The following is a 27,594-nucleotide window of genomic DNA, read 5'->3' as shown; positions in this document are numbered from 1 at the left end:
AAAAAAAAAAGGAAGAGAAAAAAAACCAAGGTGGGTATGGGGAAGATCCTTTTAAAAGTATCCCAAAAGTTGGGTCCAGTGGCTTGCACCTGTAATACCAGCTACTCAGGAGGCTGAGAGGGGAGGATTGCTTGAGGCCAAGAGTTTGAGACCTGGGCAACAGAGAGACCCCGTTTCTACAAAAAATAAAAAAATTGGTCGGGCATGGTGGCATAGCCCTGTAGTCCCAGCTACTCAGGAGGCTGACGCAGGAAAATCACTTAAGCCCAGGAATTCAAGGCTGCAGTGCACTATGATTGTGTCACTGCACTCCAGCCTGGGTGACAGAGCAAGACTCCATCACTTAAAAAAAAAAAAAAAAGCCCTAAAAAGGCAGTGAAGGGATTTCTCCCACAGGTATTAATCAGATCTCAGTTATCAACAATAAAAGGTACTTTCTGTCTGAACTCATCTCCACATACACACAGGTGACCAGGTCTCCTGAGTCCTGGGCCTTTGCTCTGTTCAGGACTCCATGGTCATAGGTTTGGGGCACAAGTGGTTTCCTGCAGCTCTTCAGTTGAAACTTGAAACTTGCTTGTGAAAGGGAACTCAAAAGATGCATGTCCCCAGACTTTTGGGTCTCTGAAAAGACTTTCTAGTCTCTAGAGCCCCTCTCTGGGCCCTGGTGAGTTGTGTTCAGAAAGCCAGTTGAGTTTCCTTGTAAAGCATGAATCACTCTATTTTGTGGTATTTGAACTGAAAAATGAATGGTCTTAAATTGAAGGCATCATATTCACATGGCAAAGGGCTGCATATTTGGACTCAACACAGCATTATAAAATACACTGGATTAAAAAAAATTTATAAACAAGATGTTGGGATTAACATTATCATTTCTGTTCCAAGATGATGCAACAGTCATAGCTGCATGTACATATAACTTTGGAAAATCCAAATCAGTAACTTCTAGGATTTAAATCAACAAAGAAAATCAACAGAGAAATAGGCTTGGATAAATGCTTAAATGTGGGATAAGGGACTAAAAATATAAATAATGCTACAAATACCTTTCAAAGACGAAGAAAATAGCAGGTCAGTATATATAAATCAAAGGGAAATAAAAAGCTGTAGTTGGGGCTTTTAATCTTCTCATCATGCAATTGACCTTAACATAGTCAGAGCAGCCTTTGCACTACTCCCACAAGCTGAAAATTTTTTCTTTAGCTAAACTTATAGTAACCATGAGCTTGATTAGAGTGCTTCCAAGTCACCATTAACAAAGCTACAAAAATAAAATAGTGCCTATCCACTATGCATGCCCCATCTTTTTAGCTATTAACCCATGTCAGAACAGCCTATTCTTTACCGTAACTACAACCACAAACATTGTCTGGAATGATAGGTTTTATGATCAACCTTTCACTTTCTTTATGAATAATTTTCTCAGAAGTAATCTAAATCCAACATGTACAATTTTATCAAATTCATTATTTTTAAAAAATCTATGTATATAATCTCCCCAGTGAACATTCTGGGGTAACATGGGTTGTCCCTGCAGTAAGTTGATGAAACCCAAAACTGGGTTTTCTAACTCTAAATCTAGGGTCCTTCTACTTCACCAAAGAAGATGGTCAAGAAAGAAGAGCCAGTGTTCCTCTGTATCTGGCCCCGGGACAATCCCATAACCTCAGGCAACTGTCCCCAGGGGTGCCTGACCACAGATGGCAGATCAATCCAATTAGCTACCTTTCCTACAAGAAAAGCAAAGTAAGGAGCAGATCCCACCACTGATGGGGACATTACTTCTACATCCCCAAAACAACCTGTACTCAGATGCACCAACTGTGGATATAGGCTCCTATTCTCTCTTAGTTGCATAAATTTCAGGCCTCATGGGCCCTCTCTCAGTGTAGCTAAATTTATTGGCTACAAAAGAGGCATCTGCTTGTTTTGGTGTAATGGAAAGAGGACATCTAACACTCTTGACAAGCCCTGCACTCTTGGGTTCAAATTCCAGCTCTGTAACTGGTTTGCTCTCTGAACGTCAATTTGCTCAGCAGGAAAATGGGAGTGATGACACCTCCTCTCAGAGTCACAGTAATCAAAATACTCAGTTCAGTGCCTGGCAAAAAGTCAGGGCTCAACAAAGGCTGGTCTATTTTCCTACCAACCAGTCTGCTCAGAACACTTTCTTGCCCGTTCTCTGAATTCCTGGGTCAAAATCTACTTCTTAATAAACCCCTTGAATAGCCTAACCAAGTATGACCTCCCATCTACTACAGTCTAGTTTATTAAAGTCATCTCTGTGTGTGGCACTGATGGTGTTTAAGTTTAATACTCCAAATTTAATTTTGCTATACAAAGTGTGATCTATAGACCAGCAGCACTGGCATTATGTAGAAGTTTGTGTGAAAGGCAGACTTTCAGGTCCCACTCCAGACTTACTGCATCAGAATTTACATGATACTCAAGCAATGTTTATATGTTAAAGTTTGAAAAGCACTGTTATAACACACGGACACTCAATAAATCAGAACCAATTAACTTTCTAATTAAGGAATCAGTTGTGGCACTTCTGCTGTTGGTGGTGCTCTATGAATCTTTACTCAGGCAGAAAGCAACGATTAACCATGGCATTTTCATTGGAAGGACAGGATGATTACAAACTTCTTACTTTGTGTCTTTTGAGTTTAAAACATGATGCACTAAGTACACTGCCCTCAAAGCAATAATTAAGTCTTTTATATCAAGGCAATCTTCATTTTATATAATAGGTAATTTGAATATAATAAGTAACATGAACATTCTGATTATATGTAAACTAATTAAACAACAGTTTGGAAGGATGCTTTCAATGTAGTAATTTCTTGTTTCTAGGATGCAATGAGTAAGACTGATTAGTAAAAAGCTTCCATAAATTGAAGGTTCTCAATACAGATGAAAAGGTTCTAAAGCAAATCTGTCTCTAATGTACACTATGTGATTCTGTGCACATGCCTTTCTCCCTTGCATCAACTTTCTGAAAATGGTTCTTAGTTCTTTCTAGTTATTCGTGAAAGAAAAAATTTTAAGGCCCCAAAAGTAAAATTTACCACTCAAATTCCTAAAATGAATCACCCTGGATGAGGGAGACTGGTAACTTTGTGTATCAGGAAACAAAAACCAGTCTGAGTGAGTCATCTTTGTGATCAAAGATAACACAGCCACTGCCAGGGCTTGGCGCAAACAAATGGCTACAGCATTCACATGCCAGAATCTCATGTTTAATGGTTTCTCACATTAAAATGCATAAGTCAGCTCTGTGAAACCAGGAAGTAGAACCCAGGCCACCACCTAAATAACAAACTCACTCTCTTGAGTTTAGGTTCTTATCCTTCTGCTCCAAGTCCATTTTGATTTTTAGTAGAGAGATAAAAATGAAGGTGCTATTTTATTAAGAGGTAAGCAGAAAGGTAAAAGCTAGCTAATATGACAGGATTCTGAAATGTTTCATGAGAAAATTCAATACTTTTTGGAGGCCTACGTATTGAGGCCTTTGATCCAAAATGAACAACATAATCAGAAGGTGGCAGATGCCTGAAAAAAATGTAACACAGGAAGTGGTAATGGGCTCTAGAAGCAGAAAAGCCTGATATTTTATTTCATGCATCCTCTATATTCATGGCTCTTTTTCAGGTAGTCCAAGCTTGAAAGAGAAGATGAGTGGGAACTCATGCCCTATGGCAGCGTGCCATCTCCATGCTACCCCCTCCACCCCCTAGCAGACTCCTCCAGAGTGAAGAGCCAGATATCCTGATACCCTCTTGAACCCCTAGACAGGAGATAAACACCAGGACCAAGCCTGGCCCACGCTGGCCAGGCTCAAACAGGGATAATGCAAACAGGCTATGTTTTTCAAAAGGAGTATCCCCCATCAACACTACCTGCCCATTAGGCAGGGCTCCAAGGAAAACATACACAGGTTCTACTGAGCTCCTGTACTCACGACGTAAGTACCTTCCTCTGAAATATTAAGACCAGCTGGGAGTAATGGCAATAAGCCCCAGTCCCTACCTTCACAAGACCCCTCCCAAAGTAAAACAAAACAAAACAAAAAAAACTACTATAATTTCTGAAATAAGAACAAGATAAAAATATTCCCATAAAACCCCCACGCCCGCCCCCACTATTTCCATGCAGCATGACACTACCTCATAATGAAAGGAACAAAAGGTGCCATGCGGAGAGCAGAAGTAGTGCCATCCATCGGGGAAGGGTAGAGTCTCTCCAACACCAAAAGCAAGAGAAACATGCTTGGATGATGATCCCAATCTCCCATATCACTGGAAAAAAAAAATCATTACACAAAAAGATTTAAAATTTAAATTTAAGTAGTGAGGCACTATCTTCAAACATTTTTTCTCCTTAAATAATGACATACATGAAGTAAGACTCTCTCTGATCAAGGATATAGTTTTCCTTTTTACTTTTTTCCCCTCCATTCAATTCATATCTTCCTAATGTGCATGATAAGGAAAAATTATTGGCAAAGCCACGGACTGGGCTTTTCCACATGATCCTTGTCTCAAAGCTAATCATTTGCTTAACTGGAGTGTCTGCTGTTTTGATTAGAGCTATTCATACAGTAGAGAGGTGCCTGTTCCAGTGTATGAAATGTGAAACTTTCGACATCCAAATGTATTTAAGAAAGCATGAACAAACAGCGACTTACGAGGGCCAGAAAAGCACATCCTCGCAAACTACTGTGAGGAAATACATCATAAACAGAAGTGAAATTCATTGATGTAATTTTATTTTCTAATTATAGACAACTAGTGTACATTCATACCAAGTACAAAAATTGCTGGAAGAATAGAAAAGCACATGTTCTAAGATGTCCATATTAAAAATTCTACTACCAGCTAGATGATGTGATTAAAAGGACAATGCTGAAATTTTCTATCTACCCTGGTAAGACCGGAAACCCTCTTAATGGCTTTGCTTAGTGTTTCCACAGTCACTGGCCATTTTTGCTCAGATAGACTAGTACCATTTATGATTACAGGTTCCAGATTAATCAGCTAAGTACTGTAGTTTCGCAATGGTAAGCTGCAACAGGCAGTGATAAAAAATGACAGGTGTGGATTAAACAAACTCAATATGTAAACACACAGATTTTTTAAAAATAATAGGAAGAAAACCATTCTGAACAGAAGAAATTACTATCTTTCTAAATTAGTTCCTACATAACACTGAAGAAACTGAAATTTTATCAAATTTAATATAAAAAGGGCTTAAAATATGAAATACAATATAAAAACAGTATTTTATACAACTTTTCAGGTACAAGTCTACTATAGAGAGCCAGGCAACATGATGTGATTATAAAGAAGCATTTAAAAAAAAGCCATCTGTGTTACAAGAAGGGGTTATTAAAAACAGTTTCCTAGGGGGAAAATCTGATTAATGAAGTAATTCACATCCTTGATTTCATTTTGCCTCACCCAATTCTCTCCTTACCTGTCTACTGTATTGGCTACAGCTTCCAACTGTTTGAGAAGAAAAGGATAGAGTTCTGGGAAACGAGAGAAAAACTCTCTTCCTGTCATTCTGTGGAGGAGGGTGGAAAAAGATAAATTAGTATCATTTACTTCCTCTGATTTGATAATAAAGCCTTTCTTAAAATAGGAAGATAACTAAGGTCATTAGTTTGGATATTTAACGCAACAACAGTTAAAAACAAAAACTACAGCATGTTAAGAGTTTAACAATCAACAGAAATGATACATATAATTTTGATTTTGGAAATGTAATGCATGCTCTTTTATTTCAAAATTTAAGATTATGTATGTTTACAAATATTGATATTAAATACTGTTAAGGAAGAAATACGTAATCTGTGAAAATGTCAAGTTTCCACAATTGATTTCAACTATGAGTACAGTCAACACCAATCAACTGAGACTGACTCAGCTTCAGTCATTACAGCAGGTCTAGAACAGCTCTCTCAACCTTGGCACAAATGGCATGTTAGACCAAACAATTCTTTGTTTCAGGGGGCTGTCCTGTGCATTGCAGGACGTTCAGCAGCCTCTGTGGCTTCTGCCCACTACATGTCAGTAGCACAACACCCCTCCTATACCCTGCAATCACGACAATCAAAATGTCTACAGATATTGCCAAATGTATACTGTGGGATAAAATGGTCCCTGAGAACCACTGGTTTGGAGTATGGTTATCAGAAGTACAGACCTGGCATGTGAGGTTCTGGAGATCCAACCCCCATAGAACCTGCAAGGATTATCTTTTCCATTTTTATAAAAACTACTCTTGAACTCTGCCAAGGTCCGTTTTAAAAACAGTTCCTCAGATTGCATAACTGATCAAAAAGCTCAAGCAAAATATAGAATTCAGGAAAATATTCTGTCTCTATAACCATTAAAGAACTCCAATTAATGGAAACTCAGAATATCACATTAAAAAAAACTGAAACATATTTTACATGCAGAAAAATGCTCAGATCTTAAGTGTAACATCTGATCCACAAATGCATGCACTCATGTAATCCACACCCTTGTCAAGACCCAGAAAATTTCCATTATCCCATAAAGTTCCCTCACACCCCTTCTCAGCCAACGTCCGCTGAGGAACCACTGATTTGATTTCTATCATCACAGTTTGGTTTTCTATATTCTAGAATTTCATATAAATATAATCATACATAATTTTTTGAACTTTTTTCACTCAGCATGAGTGAAACTTATCCATGGTATTTGATGTATCAATAGTCTGGTTCTTTTACTGTTGAGTACTATGAACACACAAGTATGTTTATTCTTTCTTCTATTGACAGACATGGCTCTTTCTATTTTTTGGCTATTATGAATAAAGCTGCTATGAAAATCTTGTACAAGCCTTTCTGTGGACATATGTTTTGATTTCTCTTGGATTAGTATTTGAGGATAAAACTGCAATATGTTTAACATTTTAGGAAACTGACAGTTTTCCGAAATAATTACAACATTTTATATTCCCCAAAATGAGTGAGAGTTTTGGTGGCCCTATATCCTTTCCAATATTTGCTGCTGTCTTTCTTTTTCCTTCCATTTTAGCCATCCTTGTGGGTATGTAGTGATATCTCCCTGTGATTTGGATTTGCATTTTCTTGATTACTAATGATGTTGAACACTTTTCACGTGATTTGGCCATTGGTATGGCCCTTTGTGAAATATCTACTCAAGATTTGTAACCATTTTTATTAATAGGTTGCTTTTCAAAGTAAAAGCACATATGTTCATGGCAAATACTTTCTTCTAGTCTGTGGCTTGCCAACTTATTTTCTTAATAATGTCTTTGGTGAGCGAAGTTTTACATTTTTTGATGAAGTCCAATAATTAATCAAAAATTTTTTTCCGTTATGATTCATGCTTTCTATGGCCTCTATAAGAAATCTCTGCCTACTTAAAAAAGATATTCTATGCTTTCTTCTAGAAGCTTTATGGTTTTAGCTTTTACGTTGAGAGCTACAATCCATTGTAAGTTAATTTGGGGGTATGGTATGACATAGAGGTCAAGGTTCTTTTTTTTCTACATTGGTATATTTTTAATAGGGAGATGCTGAAAAAGAAAGAGATACGTCTTAAATAGAGAGATGTGCTATGCTCACAGATTAGAAGATTCAATGTAACGATGAAATTCTCTCCAAATTGATTGTAAATGTAATGCAATTCCAATAAAAACTGTAACTGTGTGTGTTTGTGTGAGTGTATGTGTGTGTAAGTGACCTGACAAGTAGATTCTAAAATGTATATAGACACACTAAGGGCCAAAAGTAAGAGTGGGAAAGCTAATCGTAAAGAAGAATAAGGTTGGAGGACTCGATCAGATAGCTAAAAATATTATAAAACTTGGGTAATTAGGATACTGTGGAGAGAACGAAACCAATAAAATCGAATAGAACACACAGGAACACACATACATGCAAACTTGATGTGTGAAACAGCTGACACTACAGAGCATAGAGAAAAGTATCATAATAACTGATTACCCACACAGACAATTAAAATTGGATTCCAACCTCCTACAGAAAATTAAATTTCACTGAATTCAAAACTTTAAAAGAACATAAAGAAGAAATACAAAATAATAAATGAAGTTTTTGACCTATTTTAAAAATTTACAACTCTGCCCGGACCATTCCTGGCATGCTTCTTTCTTTTCCCCAATGGCAACTCCAGGCAGCCTGGGTGGTACAACTTCCATATGGCAGCCTGGCCAAAGGGTCCCTAGAAGATTCTAACTTAATTCTGTATAGCCACCTGGATTGACCTGATCCTAAATTATAAGATAATGACCACTTATTTGAGTACACTATTTGCTGAGTCTTCCTAAGGTGACCCATGGGGGACATAATAGGTCTCTATAAGTTTTATAAAAATGCCTTATCTCTCTTGCACCTGACCATTCTGGACAAAAGGTGTGGTTGCAAGTAGGGAATAACTGAAAAAAGGTACAGTTATAGCTACTGAAATGGGACAAGTGATTTTGAGGCAGTAGAGAGAGAACAACATTGGCACCTGGGAAGTGTACAAGGGAAGGAAGAATGTTAAGGGTCTCTGTTTTTTTGAAAACAGAGCCTTCTTCACCAAGGAAAATGCTCTACTGTGGCTCTCCCAAACTGTCATGAGCACATTAAATTTAACCAACTGCTGGTCTGTCATCCTCCATCAGATGGTTCTAAGTGCAATTTGACTGCCTTTCTCCTTAAAACCCTACTGAGAAATCTATCAGAAAGTGCACATAATGGCCTTGGCTCCAGGGTCTAACCCTTCCATGCGAAACACCTGTCAATACCTCTGGATGCCTCCCCCTTTTCTGTAGCCATTTCTAAGTTGTTGCAAAGGGCAGTTGAACGCCACTCAGCTCCTGGTGTGGGCAAAACAGGACAGGATGGAATGACTGCACACAAGCAGTCTCTCCAAAACCAAGAACTAGAATCAATTATTTGCACTGAACTAGGAACTTTAAGGTTACCAGCTGGTTGTTAGGCCATGTTGGAGGTATTGTCAATATATGCTCCTCAGCTGATGTAGAGGGCTTCCCAAATTATAAACAAATGCTTTCTTTACAGGCAGTAGGTGTGCCCTTGGAACTCCATTTCTTTAGTTTAAGTAGGCATTAACTTGCCTCTCTCCTCAAAACATAGTGAGTTGTACCTTAGACGTGGTTGTAAGAGACCTTCCATTGTTTAAGGAAATACCACCAGTGGATCTTGTAGCCCACAGATGACTGTGAAGATCTCTCCCAAACAAGGCTATGCTTGGTTATTCACAGAAGCCTCCCAGAGTTATTACCTGACTCATTCTTTTTTCACACCTTGTGGTTGATCATTCCTACTGTGAAGTCATCCAACTACAAAACATGGAGCCCAGAGTTTGAGGATACAGCGAGCTACGATCATGCCACTGCACTCCAGCCTGGGCAACAGTGCAAGACCCTCTTTCTTATAATCATCATCATAATAAAAAAAAGACAGTATAGAAATAAGGGATAGATGTTGAGAGACACTTCTCCATGAGCCTCCCACATTATTGTACATACTGCAAAGTGAAGCACGGTGACTGTCCTTTGTTCTAGACTCTATTCAAGGATGTTTATATTAACATAATGAACAGCCTTGGAAGATATGGTATCTCCCTCTGGAGCAAAGGGAAGACATATTTACTGCCCATTATAAAAGATTCAGGTCCCCTAACTGAGTTCCTCTCCTGTAAAGCAACCCATTGCATATACAGGTATCATATATCCCTCTCTACAACTCTTTACACTCCCCTGTGGGCACTGGAGCTCAGGACACTGGCACAAAAATGCTGATACTTTGGCTGTTGATACTGCTGTAACACACTGCCCTTCATTTCTGACCCCAGGTGTCTCAAGTCTTCTACTACCATCTATTTAATAGGAAACTGTGCCAAGCTAACTTTATTAGCTTGCAAATGAGTAAAGTCTAAGACCCTTTAAAGTTCTGGGCAAGAGAGTCATGCTAAAAGGAATGAGAGCAATTTGATAAGGCTTTAGATTCACAATGGTCTACGATATGACATTTTAGACATCAAAATAAATAACTGTAACACATTGAAATGCATTAATAAATGGCATGAGTTCATAATAACTCATGTTATTGGTCACCGTTAGAAGTTGCTAGAACAGCAACTTAATACTTTGAAAATTAATAAAGAAAGGAAAAGAAAAACATTTATCCTGTATCCCCTAAAAAAAACTGTATTAGTAGTAACAAATAATTAAAGACAGTCTTCATAGAAGAATTCCAGCCAATACATGGAGAAGAAATAATAAAATTAGAAAATCACCGTTTTACAACCCCTAATAAAAAAGAATAGGTCCAAGGCAGTGATTACAAATGGAAGCTGAACTATTAGGTGAAAGGTTGACAAGGAACTTCCTAATGGAATAATCAACATGATACAACCCAACATGAACCCACTGATCAATCTCAGCATTACTAAAGGTGGGACCACTTTAAATGTCTCATGCATTAGGAAGCACACACATTACCTATAAAATATTCTTGCCTAAAGAAAACTCAATTTGAATTTAATCAAGTCTCTAACTCTAAATGCCATTTAGCAGAAATATGGAAGAAAAGAAGAACAAGTTAAATAATACTACAAGAAAGCACTCAGTCATAACCAGAATTTGGGACATTCCACAGGAAAATTATCAGGTTTCACTTATAAGTCAATGGCAGGGGAAAAGTATAAAATGTTACAGACTAATAGAGAGTTACGAGACTAAGAAACTTAAAAGACTTATGAACTAAAAAAGAATAAATGCAATGTGTGGATGTTATGATCCTAATTCTACCAAAACGACTATATAAAGACATTTCTAGGACAATAAGGAAATTCTGAATATTAAGAAATCATTAACTTTGTTAGATGTGATGATAGCATGGTGTTATTTCTTTTTAAAACTCCTTTATCACTCAGTAATGCATACTGAAGTATTTACAGGAAAAATGACAGGGTGTCTGGGATCTCCTTTATAGGAGGGTAAGAAATAGATGACATAAGATTGGCAAAATGCTGGTCATTGCTAAAGCTGAATGATAGATAAACAGGCGGTAATTATATTATTCTTTTTTTTGTTGTTGAGACAGAGTCTCACTTTGTTGCCCAGGCTAGAGTGAGTGCCGTGGCGTCAGCTTAGCTCACAGCAACCTCAGACTCCTCGGCTTAAGCGATCCTACTGCCTCAGCCTCCCGAGTAGCTGGGACTACAGGCATGCGCCACTATGCCCGGCTAATTTTTTCTATATAGATTTTTAGTTGTCCATATAATGTCTTTCTATTTTTAGTAGAGACGGGGTCTCACTCTTGCTCAGGCTGGTCTTGAACTCCTGACCTCGAGTGATCCACCCGCCTCGGCCTCCCAGAGTGCTAGGATTACAGGCGTGAGCCACCGCGCCCGGCCTTATATTATTCTTTTCATTTTGACATATTGAAAATTCCCATAATAAAAAGGTTTTTAAAAATTAAAAATAAAAAGACAAGCCACAAATAAAACATTTGTATGCATGTATCTACAAATTACATAATCAGTATTCAGAATATACAAACACCTCCAGTGAATTAATAAGTAAAAGATAAACAATTTGATATAAAAATGGACAGACCTATCAAAATACGCTTCACAGAAAATAAACATTTGTGGCCAAGAAACATTTAAAAAGATGCTCAACTACACCAAGAAACTATTTTATATCCTCAAATTAGCAAAGACTAAAAAGTCTGACAATACCAAGTACTGGAACTTTCAGAAACTGCTGATAGAAATGAAAATTACCTGAACAATTCTGAAACATAATTTGGGATTTTCTTAAAAACCAGAGATTTGTTCACCCAGTGACTCAAAAATGCTACTCCTAGGTAAACAGCCTAGATAAACTCTTGAACATGGGTATCAGAAGGCTTGTACAAGCATATGCATAGCAGCCGTAAGTCCAACAACAAGTGAACAAACTGTACTACAGTAGTTCCCCCTTATCTGTGGTAGATATATTCCAAGATCCCCAGTAGATGCCTGAAACCATGAATAGTCCCAAACCCTATATATACCATGTTTTTTTCCTATACATATACACCTATGGCAAAGTTTAATTTATAAATTAGGCACATTAAGAGATTAATAACTAATAATAAAATGCAACAATCATAATATACAGTAATAACAGTTAAGTAAATGTGTTCTCTCTAAATATCTTATTGTACTGTACTCACACTTCTTGTGATGATGTGAGATGATAAAATGTCTATGTGATGAAATGAAGTGATGTAGGCATTGTGACGTATTTAAAAATGTATGAATTGTTTATTTCCAGAATTTTCCATTTAATATTTTCAAACCACTGTTGGCTGCAGGTAACTGAAACTATAGAACGCAAAACCACAAATATCCTTATCCACGTTTTCAGTTACCCACAGTCAAATGTGTTCCAAAAACATTAAATGGCAAGTTCCAGAAATAATCCGTAAGTTTTAAATTGCATGTCATTCTGAGTAGCATGATGAAATCTCATGCTGTCCTACTCCATCCTGTCCAGGATGTGATTCATCTCTCTGTCCGGCATTATTCATGCTAGATATGCCACCAGCGCATTAGTCATTTAGTAGCCGACCAGGTTATCAGATCAACTGTCTTGGTATCACAGCACTTGTGTTTAGGTAACTTTCATTTTACTTAATAATGGCCCCAAAGCACAAGAGTAGTGATATTGGCATATTATTATAATTATTCAATTTTATCATTAGTTATCATTAATTTCTTACTATGCCTACTTTATAAATTAAATTTTATCACAGTCATGTATGTATAGGAAAAAATAGTATAAATATGGTCCAGTACTATCTGCAGTTTCAGGCAACAACTGGTGGTCTTGAAACATATCCCCCACAGATAAGGAGGAATTACTGTGATGTTCCATTTCTTAAGCTAGGTGGTAGATCCAAAGTGCTTATTGCATTGTTATTCTTTAAAACTTACACACATTTTATAAATATTCTTTTGTATCTATTTCATATTCAGTAAATCGAGGCTTTAAAAAAAAGAAAGTCCTTATTCTCTTTCCAAACTACAGACTCATTAAACATTTATTGGACATTTTATCCAAAAAATGTTCATTTCCTTTTTTTTATTTATTAGATATTTTAATGGAAAAGGTAATAAATCCAAATGTTAAAAACTATACACTAGACCCACCCACTGCTCCTCCTCATAGACAACTATGCAATAGCATTCAACTTTCCTTTTGAAAAAATTCAGTATATACAAGTACATACTTAGTTTTTTTCTCCCACAAATAAGCATATTATATATTTTTCTGCACATTGATTTTTTTTCATCTAAACTGTATCTGTGAACTCATTCAATATCAGGCACATTAATCTATTTTTTTCCATTTAATGGCTGCAGAATAATCTATGGTACGGTTGACCGTAATTTACTTAATCGTTTTAATAAATTGCAAACCTGGGTTTTGCAGGGTCAATGTTTTACACAGGAAGAAAGTAAAAAATTCCACTACAGGTCACTGTTACATTCTTTACCACCACAAAGCAAAACTGGTCAAGAACATCAGTTTCCATTCTTTTTTTTTCTTTTTCAGCATATTATGAGGGTACAAATGTTTAGGTTACATATATTGCCTTTGCCCCACCCAAGTCAGAGTCAAAGCGTATCCATCCCCCAGACAGTGCACACCGCACACATAAGGTGTGAATATACCTATCCCCTCCTCCCCTCTTCCATCTGCCCAACACCTGATGAATGTCACTATTATATGTGCATTTAAGTGTTGGTCAGTTAATACCAATTTGATGGTGAGTACATGTACTGCTTGTTTTTCCATTCTTATGAGACTTCACTTAGTAGAATGGGCTCCAGCTCTATCCAGGATAATACAAGAGGTACTAGATCACCATTGTTTTTTGTGACTGAGTAGAACTCCCTGGTATACATATACCACATTTTATTAATCCACTCATGTACTGATGGGCACTTGGGTTGTTTCCACATCTTTGCAATTGTGACTTGTGCTGCTATAAACATTCTAATGCAGATGTCTTTTTTTACAGAATGTCTTCTTTTCCTTTGGGTAGATGCCCAGTAACAGGATTGCTGGATCAAATCGTAGTTCTACTTGTAGCTCTTTGAGGTATCTCCATATTACTTTCCACAGAGGTTGTACCAATTTGCAGTCCCACCAGCAGTGTATGAGTGTTCCTATGTCTCTGCATCCATGCCAACATTTGTTGTTTTGTGACTTTTTGATAAAGGCCATTCTCACTGGAGTTAAGTGATATCTAAAATAGCATGGTACTGGCACAAGAACAGAGACACAGACCAATGGAACAGAACTGAGAACCTAGATATAAAACCATCCTCATATAGCCATCTAATCTTTGACAAAGCAGACAAAAACATACACTGGGGAAAAGAATCCTTATTCAATAAATGGTGCTTGGAAAATTGGATAGCCACATGTAGAAGACTGAAACAGGATCAGCACCTTTCACCTCTCACAAAAATCAATTCACAGTGGATAACAGACTTAAACCTAAGGCATGAAACTATAAGAATTCTAGAAGAAAATGTTGGAAAAACCCTTACAGACGTTGCCATAGGCAAAGAATTTATGAAAAAGACAACAAAGGCAATCACAGTTATCATTCTTAGTTCCATCCTTGGTTTTTGATTTTGTAAAGACAAATAATTTGAAGGTAAATCTCTATAAGCTCAGTACTGAAATCCTTGAGTATACTTGCCCATACGGAATCTCTCCATATACAACCAAAAAGGCCAGTGGATATGTCTTCTTGAGGAATAAGTTATTAATTTCCAGAGGAATAAGTTACTTTTTAATGGCCTGATGTCTCTTGGTTGAGTAAGAAAGATAAGCATTCTCATTTATGCAGACTATATGATTCTATCAGTATGATCTAGAAACAGTCCTGATAGGTAAGTGGCTCTGCTGACCACAATACTGCCAGAGAAAAGGGGTGGGGAGCTCTATTCTAGGATTAAAGTCATTATTTTAATTTAATTAAAGCTAACTGTCTCAAACAGCAAACTACTTCATTCAGTTACCTTGGCAAATATTTAACAACTCGTCTATCTTCGAGGGTATAAGAAGAGGGTACATTACTCAAAGTTAAACATTTGGTGAACATCTTACCTAACTGTTTTATTTTTAGGAGCCAAAAATACATCTTTTCAAAAATAAACTGTTAAAACTGTGGCCATGCTTGATGGTATAGGACTTTGAAGCATCAACTATGCGTTTGTCAGGGCTTAAGAAAAACCAAAATTATTTCCTCAGGAGAACACTGACCTTGCTGAAGCACTCTGAGAATACAGGTGGTGTCCTTCTATTCTAACATACTGAGGCTCCTCAATACTATATGAAAATGTTGACTCTATTTCTGGTTCAGCTTACCTAAAAGGCCAGGATTCCAATTTACTGCAAACACAAAAGAGCTGAGCTCAAGTACTTGCCAGGGAGCATCATCTCAACTCTGCATCAGCCAAAAGCTAGTAAAGACCTGGCTAAATATTTATGAAGTGTGCCTGAAGGGTGTGCAATATTAACAATTCTTGTGTATTATGAAACAGACCCTCAAGAGGTAGCGGGTAGGAGGATATCAGAATTATCTAAGGGGCTTATTCAAACTTCACTCACCCTTGATTCTCAACTACACCAAAAGGTCTACAACATCTTGAATCCAGAACTTAGGCAGATAATATATTAACACCAGCCTTCAACTAGCCATGACTACATTAGTTTTAATGGTTATACTGAGTGAAGAATCACTATAATAGTGCCTCTATGTGAAGGAATTTCATAGGTTTTGAGCTGCCCGTAAGGTTGGTAACCTAGCTTACTTTAAAAGGCCAAGATCATGAGACCATTTTAGGTCACATTTGAATCTCCCTTCTCTAATTCTGGAACATCTGAGTCTTTTCTCTCTCACTGGCTGCTTAAAACTGTGATGTAATTGTATTTTTCTCACAAAAGTAGCAGACATTTTTACAAGTATCTACATACTTCATGTTGAGCTAGGTCCTAGGGGAGACACTAACAATAAAAGACCACTCTTGGAACTTGAAATCTGGTTAGGAAGGCAAAGTATACACATACAATATAACTATTTAAGGCAAACCATTGTGTGTGTCAAATGATGACTACACTAAGAGTTCAGAGTTAGAAAAGATATCATTGGGGCCACAGGGGTTATGGAAAGTTTTGTGAAGAAAATGGAAACAAAGATAAGCCTGGAAAGATTAGTAGGAATGGATTAAAAAGGAGAGAAGATAGCATGGAGGGGGGTAGGTAGATAAGCTGGCTGGATGACAAGACTTCATGACAAGAGAAGGTAGAAAAGACATGGTGTTGGTATAAAATTCACTTTTTGATTCTCTGCATGACAAGAGAAGGTAGAAAAGACATGGTGTTAGTATAAAATTCACTTTGACTCTCTGCTGCAGTAAGAGGTCTCTTTCCAAAACCCAAATCAGATCATATGACATTATAAGATTAACGGCTCCACATACTTTTTTGGATAAAATTTAAACTCCTCAGCCTGGTAATTGACTCAGCTGTCCAGATATTTCTTGCCTCTGCATCTTTACAATCTAAATCATATAAAACGTCTTTTTAGTTCCATCAGCATTCCATGCTTTCCCTACCCTCCAGGTGGTAGCAAATGTACCTTTTGCCAGGAACACTTCTTCTCCTGCACCCCTATACCCTACTCCCACCTCACTTGCCAGACTGACTCCAAATAATCCTTCAAGTTTTGGCATAAGCAGACTTCTTCCAGGTCAAGTCTGGGTTAGGTGGCTATTCTCAGTTCTACGCTACAATCTGTGCTGGAAAAGGACAGAGTCCTTAAGGCAGACAAGAAGAAAGGAATTATGGCTAAGATGTTAAACATTAATAATTTCATTAAGTGCATCAGGAGCTATAGATCTAATGGCATTCAGAATCATCACTTGAGTTAATAAATTCAGTATCCTGCCATGGCTTGAAATTTTCTTAAACACAAACAGATAAAGCTTGTCTCACTGGTTTACAAACAGTTCAATTCTAGTTCACCCAAATAAGCAAACAGGCTAATTGATAGGTTACCTCCACAGATATAGGTAGCCCTGGGGGTAAATTCTCCAGTGACAGACATTTCAAACCTGTTTATCTGTGTGATCAAAAACTAGCCCAGCAACTTTACGAAAACAATAGAAGTGATAATCAAAAAGGAAAAGCCAAACTTCTGTTAAGTTCAGGCTCCTAGGAAGAAAAAAGAAGACAACCAAAAACTGTGAATGGGATGAAACAGACAGACAGATGAAAACTAACAAGTGAGGATAAAGGGTGAGAATGAAGCAGCCTTAAACACAAAACTGTGAGATTATGCAAAAGGTGAGTTATTCCCTAACCCACCAGGAAAGGATAGGCTGCTAAGAGGCCCTTGGGAAAACACAGAAACTACTTGCAGAACTCTACTTGTCTAGCACCAAGTATAAGGCACCAGGAGCAAGAGTGGCTGTGACCTCCACCAACAAGGCACTCCTCAGCCTGAGCTGTTCACCACTGGACTCCACAGAGGCCATCCAGGGCCTAGAACAAAGCAGGTAGGCAACAGAGGCTTCCTGAATCAATGATATGCCTGCCTGGGACCATTTTGTTTTATTTTAAAAGCTTTATAAAAATTATTCTAGTATTACTTACTTGTTTATTGAGGACAAATTAGTTAATAAAGAATACTGCAAAGAAAAATCTAAAAATCACCACAAATTTACCACCCAAATTCAGCCACCAGTCTAATGTTTTGATGTCTATCCATCTACACCTCTCTCCTCCTTATATACTGTTCTGTAATCTGCTTTTGACACAACAATTTATCAATAATGGTTCCCTATCAATCTGAATCCATTTTAACAGAGTAGCCTCTGTGCTTACATTCTCTGTGCTTCTCTTGTGTTTGAACACGTTTGTCCATAGGTTTCTCCAGGGCACTAACCCAGACACCAACCTAGAACAACTTGCCCCCACCTGGGCTAAGCCATGTGTGGAAGACAGTCCCTACTCTAGCTATGTTAGGAGCTTCCCCCTTCTCTGCACATTCCACATCTAATCTTGGTAATGCCGAGGGTCTAGTTATTGAGTTTGAAGAGCATCTGAGCTTTGGTCATTATGGTAGGCTTTGAATCCAGTCTGCCATCTAACAGCCTAGAAAAACCTTCACTAAAATCAAGCTCCCATTTATTTTAGAAACCCTGCTCTTAAGATCTGCCATACAGAAGCAGAATGCACTGTATCGGGGAGGGACATGTTTGTAGCCCTGGCTTGGGCGGGGCAAATGCATTACATATAACCAAAATGTTTGTGCCCCCATAACATCCTGAATAACAATAATAAAAAAAAAGATCTGCCATACATATGACAAGTTGAAATGCCAGAAGCACATACTTCTGAGCTTAACAAAAGCATCCTGATGAAAACTATCATGCAATGAAAAAAAAGCATTTGGTGAAACGTGTTAAAAGGAAAAAGAAGGCATTTGCACTCCCCAATTCCTACATTCACATGCTACATCCTTCTCAATCATCTCAGGAATAGAAATCAACAAGTGATATACAGAGGTATAAAAAGAGAAAGCTAGCAAAGGCAAGCACAAACATGCAGGAGTAAGGAACTGCATAGTAAACAGCTGCAAAGGTATAGGTTGTACCTAGTTTAAAAAAAAAAAAAAATAGCACTTATTCACTTAGGCCATGGAGCAAACACCATAAATCTTGTCATTAGATGGAAAGAAATGCGGAAGACAAAAGCCTGGAGATTTTCAGTTAGTATTTCAAATGAGAACCTAATAAACTATTAAAACTGAGCTATTCCCTAGACTGGGGTCTATAAAACCATCCCACAGGAGAAAAATCACCAAAGGACTTGTGTCTCCTTGCCACAGTGACTGCTGATAAAAACAGAAAGCCACCTTAAGAAAACCAATACCGCTCAAAAGGAAACAACCCTACAAAGAAGACAAAGCGCACACACACATTTCAGAGGAGATGATCAATTGTAAACTCATAAATGAGAAACAACTATTATAGTATAAAGAAATCTGGGCTTAGAATCCCACCAGGAGGACCACCTCTGACTCTGTTCTTGGAATCCTCTCCCCACCTGTGACTGGGCATTTCTCCCTGCAGTAGTTAACAAAAGAATGAGTGATTAGAAAGAAGAGCTATCAGTAGTTCCATGGTGAGAATCTCACACTCAACAAGCCCATGTAATCATAGTGATGATTCTTCTACCAGGAAGTCCTTTTAATATAAATCTTCAGGCAAGCCACATAGGAAGTTAAAGGAAAGGCATCTTCCTCATGGCCTCTGTTCTGAGTGCACTGACTCTGATCAGGTCTCTTCCCAGTTTCTTTGTTTCCCTTCCAATCCTCTGTAGACAGCCATGAGATTCTTGGATGCGTGTTGCTTTTCTAATCCTTCCCTTTCAGGAGCTGCTTTTGAGATGGAGAATTCACAAATGGCTGAGCTGGCTGTCACAGAGGAAAGTGAAAGGTCATGGTTCTGGAAGTGCCCTGCCATTCCCCCTGGAAGTTACTGGTCCAGGGGTGGGCCAGAAAACACATTTCCACTCACTACACAGCCAGTTGGTGAGTAAACATGAATCTCTGAAACTCTTCATGTGTGCAAGTGGCTTACATGGATTTTTTTCCCTCAGGAATTAATTTTTAGAAAATATTTCCTGTTGTATCCCATCAACTCTAAAATGTCAGAATCAAATTATTTCTAATAGTTTAATTCAATAATCATTTTCTAAACAGTCTGTGAGAGACTTATTTCCAAAGATGGCCCAGAACTCCTGTCTTTCCTTGTATGTACATGCCTCCTTCCTTTTAAAAGATGAGTCTATTTCCCCTCTCCTTGACTCTAGGACGCTCGTGACTTGCTTTGATCAACAGAAGACAGCAGAAGTGATACTGTGCTAGTTCTGGCTTAAGCCTTAAAAAGCATGGCAGCTTCTGTATTCACCTTCTTGGAGCCCTGATTATCCTGCTGGAAAGAGGCCCCATCAGCCCCCAGTCATTTATGCCCCAACTTCCAGCTCCAGACAGATGAGTATGAAGCCATGTTAGTCATCCCAGCCCCAGTGGAGGTCTCAGATGAATGCAGCCTTCTGAGTGATCCCATGTGACACCACACGGTGAAGAAGAACCATCCAGCTGAACACAGTTGATGCATAAAATTGTGAGAAATGAAAAAATGTTATTTTAAGCCACTAAATATTGGGGTGGTTTGTTATACAGCAACATGTAACTGAAACACAGTTATAACACTGAAGGCACTGAGTTAGACTGTGAAAAAGGTAATACTAAATAAAAGGGATGTTGGTAACAAGGAGTACACAACTGACCTTAACTACTGTTAAGGTTTCAAGCCTGAAATCAATATTGATGATATCAAAATCAGTACCCCTGGAGGCTCTACAGGAATTCCCTCTTCACCCCCAGCTTTTGGTGGCTGCCAGCATTCCTTTGCTTGGAGCTGTATGACTCCAATCTCTGCCTCTGTCTGTGGTCACACTGTTTTCTCCTCCTCTCTCTCAAATCTCCCTCTGCATTCCTCATATGGGTAATTTCATTAAGGCCCATGCAGATAATCCAAGTTAATCACCCCATCTCAAACTCCTTAATTTAATCACATCTACAAAGGCCCCCTTTCCTTATCAGGTAACATTTACATGTTCCAGGAATTAGGACCTGAGATCTTTGGGGGGCTATTATTTCACCTGTCACAAATGCTAAGGCATAAGAGCTAAGGCACTGTGAAAACTGATTTACACAAATTGGAGTTATTTCTTTCATATCCAGCTAAATCTGAGTTAAGGGACTGGGGTGGGGGGTGGGGAAGCACTCAGGGCACAAAGTACCTGCTCCAGGAACTGTCTCACAAGCCCAGCTGCTAAAACCACCTGCTACAGCCTTGATAGCAGTTTACCTAGTAGCTGCTGAAACAACCTGACTTGACTCTGAGTTTTACCTACCACTGTCGCTCACCAATCAGAGCTTGCTAATTCCCGAAAGACTTTGCTAGTGTCAATGAACTTTCTTTCAAAACATTTTATGTAACATTTCTCTTTCCCAATAAAACCCCGACCTTTGTTCTTTGGACATACCAAAGACCACCTTAGTCTATGCATATGTCCCAAATTGCAATTCTGTTTATATATATATGTGTGTGTGTGTGTGTGTGTGTGTGTGTATATGTATGTGTATTCCCAAATAAAACCTTTTGCTTTTGGTTTCTATATAAGACCATATAGAGATCTTACATGCTCCAGGAACAGCTTGTGCAAAAATAAAGACCCTGTCCTACAAAGTTTTGGGATCTGCACTCTGATCAATGATTGCTCCTCTGATCTTGGAGATACAAACACATAGGCAGGCAGCCATTGTTGTAACCGTCCCCCCACTGCTGCAAGCCTCTCTTCCTCTGACTGAAGCAACTTCTAAGGAATTTAAAAGGCAATTGACCTTTTTCTTTCTTTCTTTTTTCTCACCACTTTCCCTTCACTTTTCTCTTCATCCCCTTTTGGGAGCCAGATAGTTAAAGTCTAGGACATTCAAAAGCAACCACATATACAGAGGAATGTAGAAAGCCACGACACATACCCAGTGAAAGGTAAAGGCTTAAAAAAGACCCAAGAAAAACATAAGTTTACACCTCAGGCTGATCCTTGGCACAGACACAGCCTACTACAACCAAAAAACAAAAATGAAAGCAAACCCCAGGGAAGAGGGAGAATCTGATTTCCAGAGTTACTACATTATTAGATTCAAATGTCCAGTTTTCAACAACAACAACAAAATCACAAGGCATACAAAGAAACAGTAAAGAATGGTCATCCAAAGGAAACAAAATACACCAAAGGAAATCGTCTTTGAGAAAGACTAGATGGTGGACTTGCTAGACAAAGACTTTAAAACAACTGTCCTGGCTGGGTGTGGTGGTTCACGACTGTAATGCTAGCACTCTGGGAGGCCAAGGCAGGAGGATCACTCAAGGTCAGGAGTTCGAGACCAGCCTGAGCAAGAGCGAGACCCAGTCTCTACTAAAAAAATACAAAGAAATTATCTGGACAACTAAAAATATAAATAGAAAAATTTAGCCGGGCATGGCGGCACATGCCTGTAGTCCCAGCTACTCGGGGAGGCTGAGGCAGAAGGATTGCTTAAGCCCAGGAGTTTGAGGTTGCTGTGAGCTAGGCTGACGCCACGGCACTCTAGTCCAGGCAACAGAGTGAGACTCTGTCTCAAAAAAAAAGAGTAAAACAACTGTCCTAAAGATATTCAAAGAACTAAAAGAAGACATGGAGAAAGTCAAAAAAATGATGAACAAAATGGAATTATGAATAAAGAGATAGAAAGACAAAGTGTAATTCAGAACAGCTATCTATACTCCCTACTTCCTCACCCCAGATTCCCATCTTTCCAACCTAAAGAAGCACACTCCACCCACTGCTGCCGACTATTCCCTATAATACTAATTTTACTTTTTCATAACATTAACAGTTATTGTTGTTTTACTGAAACGTGTTTAAAGTCTGTCTCCTCTCACTAGGATGTTAGCTTCTTAAGACTAAAAATTGTCTAGTTTCTGCTCTAATCCCAGCATCTAGAAAGGTGTCTAGCACACAGGAGGCACTTAGTAAATATTTGCTGCTTTTTTACTGTTTTCTTAGAATATCATCCCACAAATCCTTCCCCAATTAAGTGCGGGCTGTCTTCTTTTCAACCATAGAGGTCCTACTTCATCAGCCTGACTGTAAGATACATACAAGATTAAAGAAACTCCCATTTGGTAATCATAAAGAGCATCACACAAGCGTTAAAATCTTAGTGAGGTACATGCACTGAACATGCAAACAGTTTAAACAATATTCCATCTGCCTCATCTAATATACTATCAAGAAATCACCTAGCAATTTCTCTTTTATTCATTAAAAATTAACAGACTGATTTAGCATAAGGTCCAATATTCCAAAATACATTTTTTGGTTTCTATTATTATAATATTTTGTTCACTGAATTCTTTTCACTAAGATTAATATTAATTTGCCAATTCATATTGTTCGTGTGAGGGGGAGGTACCAATAGAGTCCCACACTTCAAGGAACATACCAGAACTTTCAAAGATGATCTACTACTCTAATCACTTCATTTTACAGATAAGAAGACCAATGCCCAAAGAAATTAAGTGATTCTACCAATATCAAAATACATATTGGGGGCAACTAGAACTAGAACCCAACTCTCACGTTTCCCAATCTAGTCACTGGGCATTTCAGGGTTTCTATTATACAGGTAATCCAACTATTCCTGTGCCAGGCATCTGCTTAACAAGCAGAGGACACACTGTGACCCAGACAGTCCAGTTTTCAAAGCAGCTCATGTCTCCATGGTTGGGTCAGATAGCAATCTCACCACTGCTGTCAGTCAGTCTGGTCAAGTCAATTTAAGGTTTCCCACCTGAGCTTCTACTTCCACAGACTGAGCCAGGCCCACCCACTGAATTTAAAGGGGGTAGATGAGCAGGCAAACTGCCAGCTAAACTAATCTTTAAAAATCTACTCATCTGCTATTACAAAGCATTTTTGGAGATCACTGGACCACAGATAATTCCATTTGGTCCAATAAGTCTCCTGTCTCTCCTGTATTCAAATCAAGAGAATCTTATTAACACACTAAAACATCCCTAACCATCCCTGGCCCCCTAAAAAACCTCTAACTCCCATGCAAATCAAACCAAAAAGAGTGTGTGTATTTGTTCTTATCCAGGCTAAATGCTTCATTTTCCCCAGTGAACTCATGTTTTTTGCAAGTCTGTGAACAATCAGACCAAGACTTATTTATAAGGAAAAAAACAAAAACAAAAAAAGCAAGCAGTCACCAGGCAAATGTTACGCTCCCAATTAATACATAATGTTGTCTATAACTAGGTATGATGTGATGTCTGGTATACATTTTCCCAAATTCAAAACTAGAAGAAATAAGACACGGAAAGAAAAGTATGGAAAAGAGTCCTATTTAAGTGGATGTCCATCTCAGACTGCAGGATTTAGCCTTCCCTCTAAAGAACTGCCTGGAAGTACTCAAAAAATAGGATAATTTTTAACAGATTGGCAAGATCTCCAGACAGAGAGGAAAAGCCAGCATTTGGCAGAATTGTGAAAGGAACATTTTGGACATCTTAGCCATTTGTTTTTTGGAGAGCCAGAAAACTAATCTGGAATAAGTATAACTCATCATTATTATTATTATTATTAAAAACCCTAACCTCTGGCTCCTGGGGTTGGCAACAGGAAACATGCTGGTTTCTGTATAAATGCAAATGAAATTTATTAAATTAGACATTCCAAGATCAGGGTCCTGTGTTTGGTGTTCTCACGAATGCTGTTTTTTTAAAGCACTCTGAAGTTAGTAGGCTGCCACCTCTTTGCAGACTCTGGAAAGCCATCTGCTTGGCCCCAAGACCAGCCTGTACATTGAGATCACACATAGGCAGACTTTCAACACGGTTGGGAGCCACTGCCTTCCATGCATGTTTCCCCTTAACAGGCAAACCCAAAATCCTTCAAAGGCTGAGGCCGTATTTGCTACTTCAACTATATCTTCCATAGCACCTGGCAGAGGACACAGACAGCACATACTTCCTACATTTTTTTAAATAAATGAAAGAATAAATCAAGTCTCTTTTTGGTTATATTAATTATAATTAATATGTGCTCATTAAAAAAATCAGGCCATATATAAATGAGTAAATACTAAAAGAAATCCCACCCTGCCCATTCTAGATCTTTGATATGCACATATAAAAACATTAAATTATACATATAGTACATATAGTTGTTTTAGTTAGAGGAGTAGCACACACAGTTGTGTAAACAATATTGTTTGGCAACTAGCTTTTTAAAAATATTTAGATGCTGTACTCATTTTTGTTCTGGATATTGTTTTCCTTGTCCTTAATTTGAAAGAAAACTTTTGAATAAAAGTACATTCTTTCTATTTTATCTCCAAGTTTGATTAATAGTTTGGCTGAATACAGAATAAGAAGGAAATCATGTCTTCAGAATTTTGAAGGCAATGTTCCATTAACTTCCAGCTTCTAAGCCCACTGTCAGTATGTGAGCTGTTTTATTCCCCTCTCTACAAAATTTTAGATATTTCATGATGGCATCTCTTGGTGTGAATCATTTTTCATTCACTGTACTGGGACGCATGTCCTTTAGTTTTAGGAAATTGTCTTGTGCTCTTTCTTTGACAATTTCCTGTCCTCACTTTTCTCTCCTTTCTGAACTTCTGTAAGTTGGATGTTGAATTGCCTGAAATAATTTTCTAATCTTATTTTTTCTCTCCCATGTTCCATACTCTATCTCTAGTTCAATCTCTGAAAGAGTTCTTTTACTGTCTTCTATTCTATGTACTGAAATTTTTATTTGGGCTGTCAAATTTTTTAATTTCCTAGAGCTCTTACTTCTTTGCAGATTACCCTTTTAAAAATACTATGCTGTTCTTATTTCATGCAATCAATTTTATCTCACCTCTCTGAGAATGTTAATTGCTTTTTCTGAAAAGTTTTCCTCTGGTCCCTGAATCATACTATATCTACTTCTACTGGATTCCTTTTAAAAAATATATCTATTTTTCTTCTGCTAATTATAAATTTTAGGTGAGAGCTGTTTCTTGGCATGACTTTAGTACTTTCTCTGTCTCTCTCTCTCTCTCACACACACACACACACACACACACTCTACAAAGCAAAGAATAATTCTGTCAGTTAAAAAAAGAAACATATTAAATGCTATAATGTATCAAACAAGGGTTAGAGAACAGGCCAACAAGAACAGGATACTACTGAAGCCCACTCTGAATAAGCAACAGCAGAAAGGCATTTATACAAAGGATAGGTTCTAGTTTATACTCGTCCACACATGCTTTCCACTATGTGAGTCTAAAGAACATCAATTCTAAATGCAGAATTAAAAGATTTTTCTCTTCTTCCCAATTCAGCTATGACTCCAAAGAAATAGAGACACAATAGTTACTAATGAGGCAGGAAATCCTTCTAGCTAACCAACTTTTACATACTGTTCCTTATGGTCAAAATGTTGGCCACACTGCGGTAACTCTTTTTGACTTTATGACCTTACAACTAAGACTGTCAATTATATTCACTGTTATTTGAGCAGAGGAACTGCCTGATTGCCAAAAGACTACTCTACAGTGCTATTTAACCTTTCTCAACAGAGACTCATTGAAACTGGGAGTTTGGTAAAATGTTTTACCTAATCTTGCAAAGATACTTCCCAGTAAATATTTGAAGTATATAAATACCTCCAAGTAGTCTTAAAAATGTGAAAAACTCACAAATGTTAAGCCAAATACCCATCTTAATTATATAATCACATATACAGTAAAATAATGCCATGCATTCAGACAAAGGTAATGATATTCCACATAAATGAAGGCAGTTCAAATACTGTCTGTCTACATGAAGCCTATTTCCAATGGCAATTTTTTATGCCTAACATTATATTTTAGAAAAGGCTGTTACTACATCATGGAATAAAATCTGAAACTATGTTCCATAGATTATTTATTCTGTGGTGGGGTGGAAACGAGGAAACATGATGTAGACAAAGAGCAAAGGTTTAGAACCAGCCTGACCAGAGGAGTACTACTTAGTGGCAGTGTAACCTCGGGTGATTTGTTCAACCTTGCTAAATAACTTTCCATTTTGTTTTCTATAAAATGGGAATAACAGTGTCTACTTTGTGGAATTACTGTGAAAAATGAGATAAGGCATTGACAAATCACAAATCTAACCTTGTACCTTTTCAACAAATTATACACACATTGTTCTCTGGCTGGCTCCTGCCACCCAGTCCTCTTCCTTTTTTTCCCCACTTTAAAGAGGAGATGAAAGGAATAGAAAGATTAGTATAAATTACTATTAAAGTCAACACACTGAGATACTAAGATCCAAGAGTACCAGAGATCATAACTCACTTTCAATCTTGCAGTACAAACAGCTTTTTAAAATACATAAAATGCAGGCATAGAAAATATGAAAGTTGGGTTTGTATAAAAAATTTTACACAGTATTCTGAATGTGTTAACACCTCTATTTTGCAGGAATCAAACAGTAGATTTTATATGTGTGTGTGTGTGTGTGTGTGCGCGCACGTGCACGCATCAAAGGCCAGGAAGAAAACCATAAAATGGGATAGATGGATCCGCATTGGTAGAAAAGACATGGTTAGGATGTCTAAACACACACACCCACACACACACCTGTGTGAGGTGATTAAAGGAGATGAAAGTGGTACTATATACAAAGCTGCTCTCACACTCTTCCATTCACAAATTATAAGCAAACAATATTTGTTTTGATGTGCCCCTTCTAGTAGTGAAAATAGACACTTCTATAACACAACACACATACAAATAGGTGAAAATGCTTCAATAAGTATATTATT

General features: G+C 37.8%; 1 protein-coding gene across 1 annotated transcript in view; it reads right to left on the bottom strand.

Annotated features, from left to right (window-relative positions):
- The window catches only part of THADA (THADA armadillo repeat containing), a 307,357-nt gene that overhangs the window by 170,531 nt on the left and 109,232 nt on the right, over window positions 1–27,594 (bottom strand). Inside the window, exons 28-29 of the mRNA XM_069494327.1 lie at window positions 5,482–5,571; window positions 4,173–4,304 (exon numbers count right to left, since the gene is read on the bottom strand). Coding sequence (XP_069350428.1) covers window positions 4,173–4,304; window positions 5,482–5,571 — 222 coding nt within the window. The remainder of the gene's footprint in view (window positions 1–4,172; window positions 4,305–5,481; window positions 5,572–27,594) is intronic.

This window comes from Eulemur rufifrons, chromosome 19 (assembly GCF_041146395.1).
Source record: "Eulemur rufifrons isolate Redbay chromosome 19, OSU_ERuf_1, whole genome shotgun sequence".
NCBI classification, from domain to species: domain Eukaryota; kingdom Metazoa; phylum Chordata; class Mammalia; order Primates; family Lemuridae; genus Eulemur; species Eulemur rufifrons.
Note: the sequence above shows the minus strand (reverse complement) of the source record. Positions and strands in the feature narration are given on the sequence as shown.